General features: G+C 51.3%; 1 protein-coding gene across 1 annotated transcript in view; it reads right to left on the bottom strand.

Annotated features, from left to right (window-relative positions):
- The window catches only part of LOC144675674 (perforin-1-like), a gene marked incomplete at its 3' end in the record, with an annotated part of 19,704 nt that extends 3,022 nt beyond the window's left edge, over positions 1-16,682 (bottom strand). Inside the window, exon 1 of the mRNA XM_078536323.1 lies at positions 16,629-16,682. Within this exon, the coding sequence (XP_078392449.1) occupies positions 16,629-16,682 (54 nt within the window). The remainder of the gene's footprint in view (positions 1-16,628) is intronic.
- Between the last annotated feature and the right edge of the window lie 816 nt (positions 16,683-17,498).

The following is a 17,498-nucleotide window of genomic DNA, read 5'->3' as shown; positions in this document are numbered from 1 at the left end:
AGGACAGTGTATCTAACGCACTGTGACACCCGGTCCCAGAGGGGGAAAGGACAGTGTATCTAACGCACTGTGACACCCGGTCCCAGAGAGGGAAAGGACAGTGTATCTAACGCACTGTGACACCCGGTCCCAGAGGGGGAAAGGACAGTGTATCTAACGCACTGTGATACCCGGTCCCAGAGGGGGAAAGGACAGTGTATCTAACGCACTGTGACACCCGGTCCTAGACGGGGAAAGGACAGCGTATCTAATGCACTGTGACACCCGGTCCCAGAGGGGGAAAGGACAGTGTATCTAACGCACTGTGACACCCGGTCCCAGAGGGGGAAAGGACAGTGTATCTAACGCACTGTGACACCCGGTCCCAGAGGGGGAAAGGACAGTGTATCTAACGCACTGTGACACCCGGTCCCAGAGGGGGAAAGGACAGTGTATCTAATGCACTGTGACACCCGGTCCCAGAGGGGGAATGGACAGTGTATCTAACGCACTGTAACACCCGGTCCCAGAGGGGGAAAGGACAGCGTATCTAACGCACTGTGACACACAGACCTCATGAAACACCCACAGGAGAGGTACAGCACGTAGTAAAATCTCCATCTACCCTGTCCCAACCAAACACTCCCCGGAAAGTTACAGCAAAGGGTTGATACAGAGTAAATCTCCCTCTACACCGTCCCCATCAAACACTCCCAGGACAGGTACAGCACGGGGTTAGATACAGAGAAAAGCTCCCTCAACACTGTCCCCATCAAACACTCCCAGGAAAGGTACAGCACGGGGTTAGATACAGAGTAAAGCTCCCACTACACTGTCCACATCAAACACTCCCAGGACAGGTACAGCACGGAGTTGGATACAGTTTAAAGCTCCTTCTACACTGTCCCCATCAAACACTCCCAGGACAGGTACAGCACGGGGTTAGATACAGAGAAAAGCTCCCTCAACACTGTCCCCATCAAACACTCCCAGGAAAGGTACAGCACGGGGTTAGATACAGAGTAAAGCTCCCACTACACTGTCCACATCAAACACTCCCAGGACAGGTACAGCACGGAGTTGGATACAGTTTAAAGCTCCTTCTACACTGTCCCCATCAAACACTCCCAGGGCATGTATTGCACGGGGTTAGATACAGAGTAAAACTCCCTCTACACCGTCCCCATCAAACACTCCCAGGACAGATACAGCACGGGGATAGATACAGAGGAAAGCACCCTCTACACTGTCCGCATGAAACACTCCCAGGACAGGTACAGCACAGGGTTAGATACAGTGTAAAGCTCCCTCTACACTGTCCCCATCAAACACTCCCAGGACAGGTACAGCACGTGGTTAGATAAAGAGTAAAGCTCCCTCTACACTGTCCGCATCAAACCCGCCCAGGACAGATACAGCACGGGGATAGATACAGAGTAAAGCTCCCTCTACACTGTCCCCATCAAACACTCCCAGGACAGGAACAGCACGTGGTTAGTTACAGAGTAAAGCTCCCTCTACACTGTCCCCATAAAACAATCCCAGGGCAGGTACTGCATGGGGTTAAATGCAGATTTAAGCACCCTCTACACTGTCCCCATCAAACACTCCCAGGACAGGAACAGCACGTGGTTAGTTACAGAGTAAAGCTCCCTCTACACTGTCCCCATAAAACAATCCCAGGGCAGGTACTGCATGGGGTTAAATGCAGATTTAAGCACCCTCTACACTGTCCCCATCAAACACTCCCAGGACAGGTACAGCACGGGGTTAGATACAGAGTAAAGCTCCCTCTACACTGTCCCCATCAAACACTCCCAGGACAGGTACATCACGGGGTTAGATACAGAGTAAATCTCCCTCTATACCGTCCCCATCAAACACTCCCAGGACAGATACAGCATGGGGATAGATACCGTGTAAAGCACGCTCTACACTGTCCGCATCAAACACTCCCAGGACAGATACAGCACGGGGTTAGATACAGAGTAAAGCTCCCTCTACACTGTCCTCATCAAACACTCCCCGGACAGATGCAGCACGGGGTTAGATCCAGAGTAAAGCTCCCTCTACACTGTCCCCATCAAACTCTCCCAGGACAGATACAGCACGGGGATAGATACAGAGTAAAGCACCCTCTACACTGTCCGCATCAAACACTCCCAGGACAGATACAGCACGGGGTTACATACAGAGTAAAGCTCCCTCTACACTGTCCGCATCAAACACTCCCAGGACAGGTACAGCACTGGGTTAGATACAGAGTAAATCTCTCCCTGCACTGTCGCCATAAAACACTTCCAGTGAAGGTATTGCACGGGGTTAGATACAGAGTAAACCTCCATCTACACCGTCCCCATCAAACACTCCCAGGACAGGTACAGCACGGGCTAAGATAAAGAATAAAGCTCCCCCTACACTGTCCCCATAAAACAATCCCAGGGCAGGTACTGCATGGGGTTAAATGCAGATTTAAGCTCCCTCTACACTGTCCCCATCAAACACTCCCAGGACAGGAACAGCACGTGGTTAGTTACAGAGTAAATCTCCCCCTACACTGTCCCCATAAAACACTCCCAGGGCAGGTATTGCACGGGGTTAGATACAGAGTAAATCTCCCTCTACACCATCCGCATCAAACTCTCCCAGGACAGGTATCTCACGGGTTTAGATTGAGATTAAAGCTCCCTCTACACTGTCCCCATAAAACAATCCCAGGGCAGGTACTGCACGGGGTTAAATACAGATTAAAGCTCCCTCTACACTGTCCCCATCAAACACTCCCAGGACAGGTACAGCACGGGGTTAGATACAGAGTAAAGCTCCCTCTACACCGTCCCCATCAAACACTCCCAGGACAGGTACAGCACCGGGTTAAATACAGAGTAAAGCTCCATCTACACTATCCGGATCAAACACTCCCAGGACAGGTACAGCACGGGGTTAGATACAGAGTAAAGCTCCCGTTCCACCGTCCGCATCAAACACTCCCAGAACAGGTATCTCACGGGTTTAGATTGAGATTAAAGCTCCCTCTACACCGTCCCTATCAAACACTCCCAGGACAGGTACAGCACGGTGTTAGATACAGTGTAAAGCTCCCTCTACACTGTCCCCATCAAACACTCCCAGGGCAGGTACAGCACGGGGTTACATACAGAGTAAAGCTCCCTCTACACTTTCCCCATCAAACATTCCCAGGGCAGGTACAGCATGGGGTTAGATACAGAGTAAAGCTCCCTCTACCCCGTCCCCATCAAACACTCCCAAGGACAGTTACAGCACGGGGTTAGATACAGAGTAAAGCTCCCTCTACACTGTCGCCATTAAACACTCCCAGGACAGGTACAGCACGGAGTTGGATACAGTTTAAAGCTCCTTCTACACTGTCCCCATCAAACACTCCCAGGGCATGTATTGCACGGGGTTAGATACAGAGTAAAACTCCCTCTACACCGTCCCCATCAAACACTCCCAGGACAGATACAGCACGGGGATAGATACAGAGGAAAGCACCCTCTACACTGTCCTCATCAAACATTCCCCGGACAGATAGAGCACGGGGTTAGATCCAGAGTAAAGCTCCCTCTACACTGTCCCCATCAAACCCGCCCAGGACAGATACAGCACGGGGATAGATACAGATTAAAGCACCCTCTACACTGTCCGCATCAAACACTCCCAGGACAGGTACAGCACGGGGTTAGATACAGAGTAAAGCTCCCTCTACACTGTCCCCATCAAACACTCCCAGGACAGGAACAGCACGTGGTTAGTTACAGAGTAAAGCTCCCTCTACACTGTCCCCATAAAACAATCCCAGGGCAGGTACTGCATGGGGTTAAATGCAGATTTAAGCACCCTCTACACTGTCCCCATCAAACACTCCCAGGACAGGTACAGCACGGGGTTAGATACAGAGTAAAGCTCCCTCTACACTGTCCCCATCAAACACTCCCAGGACAGGTACAGCACGGGGTTAGATACAGAGTAAATCTCCCTCTACACCGTCCCCATCAAACACTCCCAGGACAGATACAGCATGGGGATAGATACCGTGTAAAGCACCCTCTACACTGTCCGCATCAAACACTCCCAGGACAGATACAGCACGGGGTTAGATACAGAGTAAAGCTCCCTCTACACTGTCCTCATCAAACACTCCCCGGACAGATGCAGCACGGGGTTAGATCCAGAGTAAAGCTCCCTCTACACTGTCCCCATCAAACTCTCCCAGGACAGATACAGCACGGGGATAGATACAGAGTAAAGCACCCTCTACACTGTCCGCATCAAACACTCCCAGGACAGGTACAGCACGGGGTTAGATACAGAGTAAAGCTCCCTCTACACTGTCCCCATCAAACACTCCCAGGACAGGAACAGCACGTGGTTAGTTACAGAGTAAAGCTCCCTCTACACTGTCCCCATAAAACAATCCCAGGGCAGGTACTGCATGGGGTTAAATGCAGATTTAAGCACCCTCTACACTGTCCCCATCAAACACTCCCAGGACAGGTACAGCACGGGGTTAGATACAGAGTAAAGCTCCCTCTACACTGTCCCCATCAAACACTCCCAGGACAGGTACAGCACGGGGTTAGATACAGAGTAAAGCTCCCTCTACACTGTCCCCATCAAACACTCCCAGGACAGATACAGCATGGGGATAGATACCGTGTAAAGCACCCTCTACACTGTCCGCATCAAACACTCCCAGGACAGATACAGCACGGGGTTAGATACAGAGTAAAGCTCCCTCTACACTGTCCTCATCAAACACTCCCCGGACAGATGCAGCACGGGGTTAGATCCAGAGTAAAGCTCCCTCTACACTGTCCCCATCAAACTCTCCCAGGACAGATACAGCACGGGGATAGATACAGAGTAAAGCACCCTCTACACTGTCCGCATCAAACACTCCCAGGACAGATACAGCACGGGGTTACATACAGAGTAAAGCTCCCTCTACACTGTCCGCATCAAACACTCCCAGGACAGGTACAGCACTGGGTTAGATACAGAGTAAATCTCTCCCTACACTGTCGCCATAAAACACTTCCAGTGCAGGTATTGCACGGGGTTAGATACAGAGTAAACCTCCATCTACACCGTCCCCATCAAACACTCCCAGGACAGGTACAGCACGGGCTAAGATAAAGAATAAAGCTCCCCCTACACTGTCCCCATAAAACAATCCCAGGGCAGGTACTGCATGGGGTTAAATGCAGATTTAAGCTCCCTCTACACTGTCCCCATCAAACACTCCCAGGACAGGAACAGCACGTGGTTAGTTACAGAGTAAAGCTCCCCCTACACTGTCCCCATCAAACACTCCCAGGACAGAGATTGCACGGGTTTAGATAGAGATTAAATCTCCCTCTACACTGTCCTCATCCAGCACTCCCCGGACAGATACAGCACGGGGTTTAATCCAGAGTGAAGCTCCCTCTACGCTGTCCCCATCAAACACCCCCAGGACAGATACAGCACGGGAATAGATACAGAGTAAAGCTCCCTCTACACTGTCCGCATCAAACACTCCCAGGACAGGTACAGCACGGGGTTAGATACAGTGTAAATCTCTCCCTACACTGTCCCCATCAAACACTCCCAGCACAGTTACAGAACGGGATTAGATACAGAGTAAAGCTCCCTCTACACCGTCTCCATAAAATACTCCCAAAACAGGTACAGCACGGGGTTAGATACAGAATAAATCTCCCCCTACACTGTCCCCATAAAACACTCCCAGGGCAGGTATTGCACGGGGTTAGATACAGAGTAAATCTCCCTCTACACCATCCGCATCAAACCCTCCCAGGACAGGTATCTCACGGGTTTAGATTGAGATTAAAGCTCCCTCTACACCGTCCCCATCAAACACTCCCAGGACAGGTACAGCACGGGGTTAGATACAGTGTAAAGCTCCCTCTACACTGTCTCCATCAAACACTGCCAGGACAGGTACAGCACGGAGTTAGATACAGAGTAATGCTCCCTCTACACTTTCCCCATTATACACTCCCAGGACCGTTACAGCACGGGGTAAGTTACAGACTAAAGCTCCCCCTGCACTGTCCCCATAAAACAATCCCAGGGCAGGTACTGCACGGGGTTAAATACAGATTAAAGCTCCCTCTACACTGTCCCCATCAAACACTCCCAGGACAGGTACAGCACGGGGTTAGATACAGAGTAAAGCTCCCTCTACACCGTCCCCATCAAACACTCCCAGGACAGGTACAGCACCGGGTTAAATACAGAGTAAAGCTCCATCTACACTATCCGGATCAAACACTCCCAGGACAGGTACAGCACGGGGTTAGATACAGAGTAAAGCTCCCGTTCCACCGTCCGCATCAAACACTCCCAGAACAGGTATCTCACGGGTTTAGATTGAGATTAAAGCTCCCTCTACACCGTCCCTATCAAACACTCCCAGGACAGGTACAGCACGGTGTTAGATACAGTGTAAAGCTCCCTCTACACTGTCCCCATCAAACACTCCCAGGGCAGGTACAGCACGGGGTTACATACAGAGTAAAGCTCCCTCTACACTTTCCCCATCAAACATTCCCAGGGCAGGTACAGCATGGGGTTAGATACAGAGTAAAGCTCCCTCTACCCCGTCCCCATCAAACACTCCCAAGGACAGTTACAGCACGGGGTTAGATACAGAGTAAAGCTCCCTCTACACTGTCGCCATTAAACACTCCCAGGACAGGTACAGCACGGAGTTGGATACAGTTTAAAGCTCCTTCTACACTGTCCCCATCAAACACTCCCAGGGCATGTATTGCACGGGGTTAGATACAGAGTAAAACTCCCTCTACACCGTCCCCATCAAACACTCCCAGGACAGATACAGCACGGGGATAGATACAGAGGAAAGCACCCTCTACACTGTCCTCATCAAACATTCCCCGGACAGATAGAGCACGGGGTTAGATCCAGAGTAAAGCTCCCTCTACACTGTCCCCATCAAACCCGCCCAGGACAGATACAGCACGGGGATAGATACAGATTAAAGCACCCTCTACACTGTCCGCATCAAACACTCCCAGGACAGGTACAGCACGGGGTTAGATACAGAGTAAAGCTCCCTCTACACTGTCCCCATCAAACACTCCCAGGACAGGAACAGCACGTGGTTAGTTACAGAGTAAAGCTCCCTCTACACTGTCCCCATAAAACAATCCCAGGGCAGGTACTGCATGGGGTTAAATGCAGATTTAAGCACCCTCTACACTGTCCCCATCAAACACTCCCAGGACAGGTACAGCACGGGGTTAGATACAGAGTAAAGCTCCCTCTACACTGTCCCCATCAAACACTCCCAGGACAGGTACAGCACGGGGTTAGATACAGAGTAAATCTCCCTCTACACCGTCCCCATCAAACACTCCCAGGACAGATACAGCATGGGGATAGATACCGTGTAAAGCACCCTCTACACTGTCCGCATCAAACACTCCCAGGACAGATACAGCACGGGGTTAGATACAGAGTAAAGCTCCCTCTACACTGTCCTCATCAAACACTCCCCGGACAGATGCAGCACGGGGTTAGATCCAGAGTAAAGCTCCCTCTACACTGTCCCCATCAAACTCTCCCAGGACAGATACAGCACGGGGATAGATACAGAGTAAAGCACCCTCTACACTGTCCGCATCAAACACTCCCAGGACAGGTACAGCACGGGGTTAGATACAGAGTAAAGCTCCCTCTACACTGTCCCCATCAAACACTCCCAGGACAGGAACAGCACGTGGTTAGTTACAGAGTAAAGCTCCCTCTACACTGTCCCCATAAAACAATCCCAGGGCAGGTACTGCATGGGGTTAAATGCAGATTTAAGCACCCTCTACACTGTCCCCATCAAACACTCCCAGGACAGGTACAGCACGGGGTTAGATACAGAGTAAAGCTCCCTCTACACTGTCCCCATCAAACACTCCCAGGACAGGTACAGCACGGGGTTAGATACAGAGTAAAGCTCCCTCTACACTGTCCCCATCAAACACTCCCAGGACAGATACAGCATGGGGATAGATACCGTGTAAAGCACCCTCTACACTGTCCGCATCAAACACTCCCAGGACAGATACAGCACGGGGTTAGATACAGAGTAAAGCTCCCTCTACACTGTCCTCATCAAACACTCCCCGGACAGATGCAGCACGGGGTTAGATCCAGAGTAAAGCTCCCTCTACACTGTCCCCATCAAACTCTCCCAGGACAGATACAGCACGGGGATAGATACAGAGTAAAGCACCCTCTACACTGTCCGCATCAAACACTCCCAGGACAGATACAGCACGGGGTTACATACAGAGTAAAGCTCCCTCTACACTGTCCGCATCAAACACTCCCAGGACAGGTACAGCACTGGGTTAGATACAGAGTAAATCTCTCCCTACACTGTCGCCATAAAACACTTCCAGTGCAGGTATTGCACGGGGTTAGATACAGAGTAAACCTCCATCTACACCGTCCCCATCAAACACTCCCAGGACAGGTACAGCACGGGCTAAGATAAAGAATAAAGCTCCCCCTACACTGTCCCCATAAAACAATCCCAGGGCAGGTACTGCATGGGGTTAAATGCAGATTTAAGCTCCCTCTACACTGTCCCCATCAAACACTCCCAGGACAGGAACAGCACGTGGTTAGTTACAGAGTAAAGCTCCCCCTACACTGTCCCCATCAAACACTCCCAGGACAGAGATTGCACGGGTTTAGATAGAGATTAAATCTCCCTCTACACTGTCCTCATCCAGCACTCCCCGGACAGATACAGCACGGGGTTTAATCCAGAGTGAAGCTCCCTCTACGCTGTCCCCATCAAACACCCCCAGGACAGATACAGCACGGGAATAGATACAGAGTAAAGCTCCCTCTACACTGTCCGCATCAAACACTCCCAGGACAGGTACAGCACGGGGTTAGATACAGTGTAAATCTCTCCCTACACTGTCCCCATCAAACACTCCCAGCACAGTTACAGAACGGGATTAGATACAGAGTAAAGCTCCCTCTACACCGTCTCCATAAAATACTCCCAAAACAGGTACAGCACGGGGTTAGATACAGAATAAATCTCCCCCTACACTGTCCCCATAAAACACTTCCAGTGCAGGTATTGCACGGGGTTAGATACAGAGTAAACCTCCATCTACACCGTCCCCATCAAACACACCCAGGACAGTTACTGAACGGGATTAGATACAGATTAAAGCTCCCTCTCCACAGTCCGCATCAAACACTCCCAGGACAGGTACAGCACGGGGTTAGATACAGTGTAAAGCTCCCTCTACACTGTCTCCATCAAACACTGCCAGGACAGGTACAGCACGGGGTAAGATACAGAGTAAAGCTCCCTCCACACTGTCCCCATCAAACACTCCCAGGAAAGGTTCAGCAAGGGGTTAGATAAAGAGCAATGCTCCCTCTAAACTGTCCTCATCAAACACTCCCAGTACAGGTACAGCACGGGGTAAGATACAGAGTAAAGCTCCTTCTACACTGTCCCCATCAAACACTCCCAGGACAGGGATAGCACAGGGTTAAATTCAGAAAAAACCTCCCTCTACTCAGTCACAATCAAAAACTGCCAGGACAGGTACAGCACGGGGTCAGATACAGAGTAAAGCTCTCTCTACACTGTCCCCATCAAACACTCCCAGGACAGGGAAAGCACGGGGTTAGATACAGAGTAAAGCTCTCTCTACACTGTCCCCATCAAACACTCCCAGCACAGTTACAGAACGGGATTAGATACAGAGTAGAGCTCCCTCTACACCGTCCCCATCAAACACTCCCAGGACAGGTACATCACGGGGTTGGATACATTGTAAAGCTCCTTCTACACTGTCCCCATCAAACACTCCCAGGACAGGTACAGCACGGGGTTAGATACAGAGTAAATCTCCCCCTACACTGTCCCCATAAAACACTCCCAGGGCAGGTATTGCACGGGGTTAGATACAGAGTAAATCTCCCTCTACACCGCCCCATCACACACTCCCAGGACAGGTACAGCACGGAGTTAGATACAGAGTAAAGCTCCCTCTACACCATCCGCATCAAACCCTCCCAGGACAGGTATCTCACGGGTTTAGATTGAGATTAAAGCTCCCTCTACACCGTCCCCATCAAACACTCCCAAGGACAGTTACAGCACGGGGTTAGATACAGAGTAAAGCTCCCTCTACACTGTCTCCATCAAACACTGCCAGGACAGGTACAGCACGGAGTTAGATACAGAGTAATGCTCCCTCTACACTTTCCCCATTATACACTCCCAGGACCGTTACAGCACGGGGTAAGTTACAGACTAAAACTCCCCCTGCACTGTCCCCATAAAACAATCCCAGGGCAGGTACTGCACGGGGTTAAATACAGATTAAAGCTCCCTCTACACTGTCCCCATCAAACACTCCCAGGACAGGTACAGCACGGGGTTAGATACAGAGTAAAGCTCCCTCTACACCGTCCCCATCAAACACTCCCAGGACAGGTACAGCACCGGGTTAAATACAGAGTAAAGCTCCATCTACACTATCCGGATCAAACACTCCCAGGACAGGTACAGCACGGGGTTAGATACAGAGTAAAGCTCCCGTTCCACCGTCCGCATCAAACACTCCCAGAACAGGTATCTCACGGGTTTAGATTGAGATTAAAGCTCCCTCTACACCGTCCCTATCAAACACTCCCAGGACAGGTACAGCACGGTGTTAGATACAGTGTAAAGCTCCCTCTACACTGTCCCCATCAAACACTCCCAGGGCAGGTACAGCACGGGGTTACATACAGAGTAAAGCTCCCTCTACACTTTCCCCATCAAACATTCCCAGGGCAGGTACAGCATGGGGTTAGATACAGAGTAAAGCTCCCTCTACCCCGTCCCCATCAAACACTCCCAAGGACAGTTACAGCACGGGGTTAGATACAGAGTAAAGCTCCCTCTACACTGTCGCCATTAAACACTCCCAGGACAGGTACAGCACGGAGTTGGATACAGTTTAAAGCTCCTTCTACACTGTCCCCATCAAACACTCCCAGGGCATGTATTGCACGGGGTTAGATACAGAGTAAAACTCCCTCTACACCGTCCCCATCAAACACTCCCAGGACAGATACAGCACGGGGATAGATACAGAGGAAAGCACCCTCTACACTGTCCTCATCAAACATTCCCCGGACAGATAGAGCACGGGGTTAGATCCAGAGTAAAGCTCCCTCTACACTGTCCCCATCAAACCCGCCCAGGACAGATACAGCACGGGGATAGATACAGATTAAAGCACCCTCTACACTGTCCGCATCAAACACTCCCAGGACAGGTACAGCACGGGGTTAGATACAGAGTAAAGCTCCCTCTACACTGTCCCCATCAAACACTCCCAGGACAGGAACAGCACCTGGTTAGTTACAGAGTAAAGCTCCCTCTACACTGTCCCCATAAAACAATCCCAGGGCAGGTACTGCATGGGGTTAAATGCAGATTTAAGCACCCTCTACACTGTCCCCATCAAACACTCCCAGGACAGGTACAGCACGGGGTTAGATACAGAGTAAAGCTCCCTCTACACTGTCCCCATCAAACACTCCCAGGACAGGTACAGCACGGGGTTAGATACAGAGTAAATCTCCCTCTACACCGTCCCCATCAAACACTCCCAGGACAGATACAGCATGGGGATAGATACCGTGTAAAGCACCCTCTACACTGTCCGCATCAAACACTCCCAGGACAGATACAGCACGGGGTTAGATACAGAGTAAAGCTCCCTCTACACTGTCCTCATCAAACACTCCCCGGACAGATGCAGCACGGGGTTAGATCCAGAGTAAAGCTCCCTCTACACTGTCCCCATCAAACTCTCCCAGGACAGATACAGCACGGGGATAGATACAGAGTAAAGCACCCTCTACACTGTCCGCATCAAACACTCCCAGGACAGGTACAGCACGGGGTTAGATACAGAGTAAAGCTCCCTCTACACTGTCCCCATCAAACACTCCCAGGACAGGAACAGCACGTGGTTAGTTACAGAGTAAAGCTCCCTCTACACTGTCCCCATAAAACAATCCCAGGGCAGGTACTGCATGGGGTTAAATGCAGATTTAAGCACCCTCTACACTGTCCCCATCAAACACTCCCAGGACAGGTACAGCACGGGGTTAGATACAGAGTAAAGCTCCCTCTACACTGTCCCCATCAAACACTCCCAGGACAGGTACAGCACGGGGTTAGATACAGAGTAAAGCTCCCTCTACACTGTCCCCATCAAACACTCCCAGGACAGATACAGCATGGGGATAGATACCGTGTAAAGCACCCTCTACACTGTCCGCATCAAACATTCCCAGGACAGATACAGCACGGGGTTAGATACAGAGTAAAGCTCCCTCTACACTGTCCTCATCAAACACTCCCCGGACAGATGCAGCACGGGGTTAGATCCAGAGTAAAGCTCCCTCTACACTGTCCCCATCAAACTCTCCCAGGACAGATACAGCACGGGGATAGATACAGAGTAAAGCACCCTCTACACTGTCCGCATCAAACACTCCCAGGACAGATACAGCACGGGGTTACATACAGAGTAAAGCTCCCTCTACACTGTCCGCATCAAACACTCCCAGGACAGGTACAGCACTGGGTTAGATACAGAGTAAATCTCTCCCTACACTGTCGCCATAAAACACTTCCAGTGCAGGTATTGCACGGGGTTAGATACAGAGTAAACCTCCATCTACACCGTCCCCATCAAACACTCCCAGGACAGGTACAGCACGGGCTAAGATAAAGAATAAAGCTCCCCCTACACTGTCCCCATAAAACAATCCCAGGGCAGGTACTGCATGGGGTTAAATGCAGATTTAAGCTCCCTCTACACTGTCCCCATCAAACACTCCCAGGACAGGAACAGCACGTGGTTAGTTACAGAGTAAAGCTCCCCCTACACTGTCCCCATCAAACACTCCCAGGACAGAGATTGCACGGGTTTAGATAGAGATTAAATCTCCCTCTACACTGTCCTCATCCAGCACTCCCCGGACAGATACAGCACGGGGTTTAATCCAGAGTGAAGCTCCCTCTACGCTGTCCCCATCAAACACCCCCAGGACAGATACAGCACGGGAATAGATACAGAGTAAAGCTCCCTCTACACTGTCCGCATCAAACACTCCCAGGACAGGTACAGCACGGGGTTAGATACAGTGTAAATCTCTCCCTACACTGTCCCCATCAAACACTCCCAGCACAGTTACAGAACGGGATTAGATACAGAGTAAAGCTCCCTCTACACCGTCTCCATAAAATACTCCCAAAACAGGTACAGCACGGGGTTAGATACAGAATAAATCTCCCCCTACACTGTCCCCATAAAACACTTCCAGTGCAGGTATTGCACGGGGTTAGATACAGAGTAAACCTCCATCTACACCGTCCCCATCAAACACACCCAGGACAGTTACTGAACGGGATTAGATACAGATTAAAGCTCCCTCTCCACAGTCCGCATCAAACACTCCCAGGACAGGTACAGCACGGGGTTAGATACAGTGTAAAGCTCCCTCTACACTGTCTCCATCAAACACTGCCAGGACAGGTACAGCACGGGGTAAGATACAGAGTAAAGCTCCCTCCACACTGTCCCCATCAAACACTCCCAGGAAAGGTTCAGCAAGGGGTTAGATAAAGAGCAATGCTCCCTCTACACTGTCCTCATCAAACACTCCCAGTACAGGTACAGCACGGGGTAAGATACAGAGTAAAGCTCCTTCTACACTGTCCCCATCAAACACTCCCAGGACAGGGATAGCACAGGGTTAAATTCAGAAAAAACCTCCCTCTACTCAGTCACAATCAAAAACTGCCAGGACAGGTACAGCACGGGGTCAGATACAGAGTAAAGCTCTCTCTACACTGTCCCCATCAAACACTCCCAGGACAGGGAAAGCACGGGGTTAGATACAGAGTAAAGCTCTCTCTACACTGTCCCCATCAAACACTCCCAGCACAGTTACAGAACGGGATTAGATACAGAGTAGAGCTCCCTCTACACCGTCCCCATCAAACACTCCCAGGACAGGTACATCACGGGGTTGGATACATTGTAAAGCTCCTTCTACACTGTCCCCATCAAACACTCCCAGGACAGGTACAGCACGGGGTTAGATACAGAGTAAATCTCCCCCTACACTGTCCCCATAAAACACTCCCAGGGCAGGTATTGCACGGGGTTAGATACAGAGTAAATCTCCCTCTACACCGCCCCATCACACACTCCCAGGACAGGTACAGCACGGAGTTAGATACAGAGTAAAGCTCCCTCTACACCATCCGCATCAAACCCTCCCAGGACAGGTATCTCACGGGTTTAGATTGAGATTAAAGCTCCCTCTACACCGTCCCCATCAAACACTCCCAGGACAGGTACAGCACGGGGTTAGATACAGTGTAAAGCTCCCTCTACACTGTCTCCATCAAACACTGCCAGGACAGGTACAGCACGGAGTTAGATACAGAGTAATGCTCCCTCTACACTTTCCCCATTATACACTCCCAGGACCGTTACAGCACGGGGTAAGTTACAGACTAAAGCTCCCCCTGCACTGTCCCCATAAAACAATCCCAGGGCAGGTACTGCACGGGGTTAAATACAGATTAAAGCTCCCTCTACACTGTCCCCATCAAACACTCCCAGGACAGGTACAGCACGGGGTTAGATACAGAGTAAAGCTCCCTCTACACCGTCCCCATCAAACACTCCCAGGACAGGTACAGCACCAGGTTAAATACAGAGTAAAGCTCCATCTACACTAACCGGATCAAACACTCCCAGGACAGGTACAGCACGGTGTTAGATACAGAGTAAAGCTCCCGTTCCACCGTCCGCATCAAACACTCCCAGAACAGGTATCTCACGTGTTTAGATTGAGATTAAAGCTCCCTCTACACCGTCCCTATCAAACACTCCCAGGACAGGTACAGCACGGTGTTAGATACAGTGTAAAGCTCCCTCTACACTTTCCCCATCAAACATTCCCAGGGCAGGTACAGCATGGGGTTAGATACAGAGTAAAGCTCCCTCTACCCCGTCCCCATCAAACACTCCCAAGGACAGTTACAGCACGGGGTTAGATACAGAGTAAAGCTCCCTCTACACTGTCGCCATTAAACACTCCCAGGATAGGTACAGCACAGGGTTAGATACAGAGTAAATCTCCCTCTACACTGTCGCCATTAAACACTCCCAGGACAGGTACAGCACGGGGTTAGATACAGAGTAAAGCTCCCTCTACCCCGTCCCCATCAAACACTCCCAAGGACAAGTACAGCACGGGTTTAGATACAGAGTAAATCTCCCTCTACACTGTCCCCAACAAACAGTCCCAGGGCAGTTACAGCACGGGGTTATCTACAGAGTAAACCTCGTTTAGGAATCAGTCTGTTACTCAGTCCCGTTTATCTGTTATTGTATCTGTTCCTGCTGACTTTGTCCGAGATTGCTTTCACCATGTGAGAGACTATCTGTGCGAAACAGCTTTCTGCCTTCAGATTACTGAACACCCTCTCCCTCCCTCTCTGCCTCCCTCCTTGCATTTGTGCCTGGCTTCCCCTCCACGTTATCAGTCATCCTTCCTTCAGTTTTTTATCCCCGCGGTTTACCTACATCCTGCCTCTGCCTCTCCTGGTGTGTGAAAGTGGACTAAGTGTCCGTTGGCTGTGGGGATCTTATTGCAAAATCTGGGTCGAGGCACAGGAGAAGGTGTATGATGGATTTACCAGCCTGATACCAGAACGGAGAGGTTATAAATATCAGGAAGGATTGAACAGGCTGGGGCTCCTCTCTCTGGAACAGAGAAGGCCGAGGGGGTGACCTGATCGAGATCTTTGAGATAACGAAAGGGGTTTCGATAGGGGTAGACGTAGAGGAGATGTTTCCCCTTGCGAGAGAGACCAGAACTCGGGCTGGAGGGGGAGGGGGTGGTGGGGGGTCTGTCAATATAAGAGAGTCACTGATAAATCCCAACGGGGAATTGGGGAGAAACGTCTTTACCCCGGGGGAGAGCGGGGAGAGTGTGGGACTTGCTCCCACGGGGAGACGGGAATCGTGTGGAGAGATTTAAGGTTGGGTGGGGGGTGGTGGGGAGCTGGGGGTGGGGGGGAAGCAGGATTGACACAGGAGGGACGGCAGCACAGGGGAGAGGGGCCGAGTGGCCTTGTCCCCCGCGCTTGCGAATGCTCTCCGAACGTGAGCTGGTGCGGGTCAGGTTCCGGAGGCTCAGCCTGAGCTCGAGATGCCGATCGCTTCCTCCCCAGCCGACAGCCACCGCCAATGCCTCGGAGTGATGAGGCTCTCCCCTTCCCCTCTCCCCCCCATCCCAAGTCCCTGCCGATAAACCCCCCACTGCCCGGGAATCCCGGCGCGGGCGGCCAGACTCACCTGGCGAGGGTGGGGGGGTGAAGCGGGCGAGAGTTGATCGATATCGGGCCTGGAAGGAGTCCACGTTCGGGAGGGAGAGCTGGAGAGCGAGATAAGTCTCTGTCCCGATCGTCACGTGAGCTGGTGGAGTGTTGGGGGTGTGGAGGCCGATAATGAGGCAGGGCGTCAGAGAGGGCAAACCTCAAAAGAGCAGGGCTGTGGTCGGTCTCCATGGCAACCGCCACCGGTCCCCATTTCCCTTCAGGCCTCCAAAGAGCGCGTTGTGGTTAGAGGCTCTGGGTCGGAGAGGAAGACATGCAGGGCGTGCTGAGAGAGAGAGAGAGCTTCAACCAGCCCAGAGTGTCTCGTACTTCATGAGCAAAGGGGGTCTCTGAACACAAGGGGCTAAAGGGAAGCCCATGTCGGGCTGGTGTAAGACGCCAACTAGGCCCCATCTGCAGCATTGCACCCACTCCCTGGGCACCCGCACTAGAGTGAGGCGTTCGCCCATTCCAGACAGGGATTTCCTCTCCCAGAGGATAGTCAATCCCCTCGATTAGATTCCAATCTGTACCTCACTCCCCGGGTATCTGTTATTCTATATATAAACCACCCCGAACCCCTCGATTAGATTCCAGTCTGTAACTCACTCCCGGGTATCTGTTATTCTATATATAAGCCCCCCCGAAACCCTCGATTAGATTCCAGTCTGTAACTCACTCCCGGGTATCTGTTATTCTATATATAAACCCCCCGAACCCCTCGATTAGATTCCAGTCTGTAACACACTCCCGGGTACCTATAACTCTATCCCAGAGATAGGGAGGGTTGTAGGAGCTGGAGGATGTTACAGAGTCAGGGAGGGGTGTAGGGGCAAGAGGAGGTTACAGAGATATGGAGGGTTTTAGGGGCTGGAGGAGGTTACAGAGATATGGAGGGTTGTAGGGGCTGGAGGAGGTTACAGAGATAGGGAGGGATGTAGGGTCTGGAGGGGGTTACAGAGATAGAGAGGGTTGTAGGGGGCTGGAGGAGGTTACAGAGATAGGGAGGGGTGTAGGGGCTGGTGGAGGT

Source organism: Cetorhinus maximus, unplaced genomic scaffold (assembly GCF_964194155.1).
Source record: "Cetorhinus maximus unplaced genomic scaffold, sCetMax3.hap1.1 HAP1_SCAFFOLD_1098, whole genome shotgun sequence".
Taxonomy (NCBI): Eukaryota; Metazoa; Chordata; class Chondrichthyes; order Lamniformes; family Cetorhinidae; genus Cetorhinus; species Cetorhinus maximus.
This window is presented reverse-complemented; position numbering and strand designations above follow the sequence as displayed.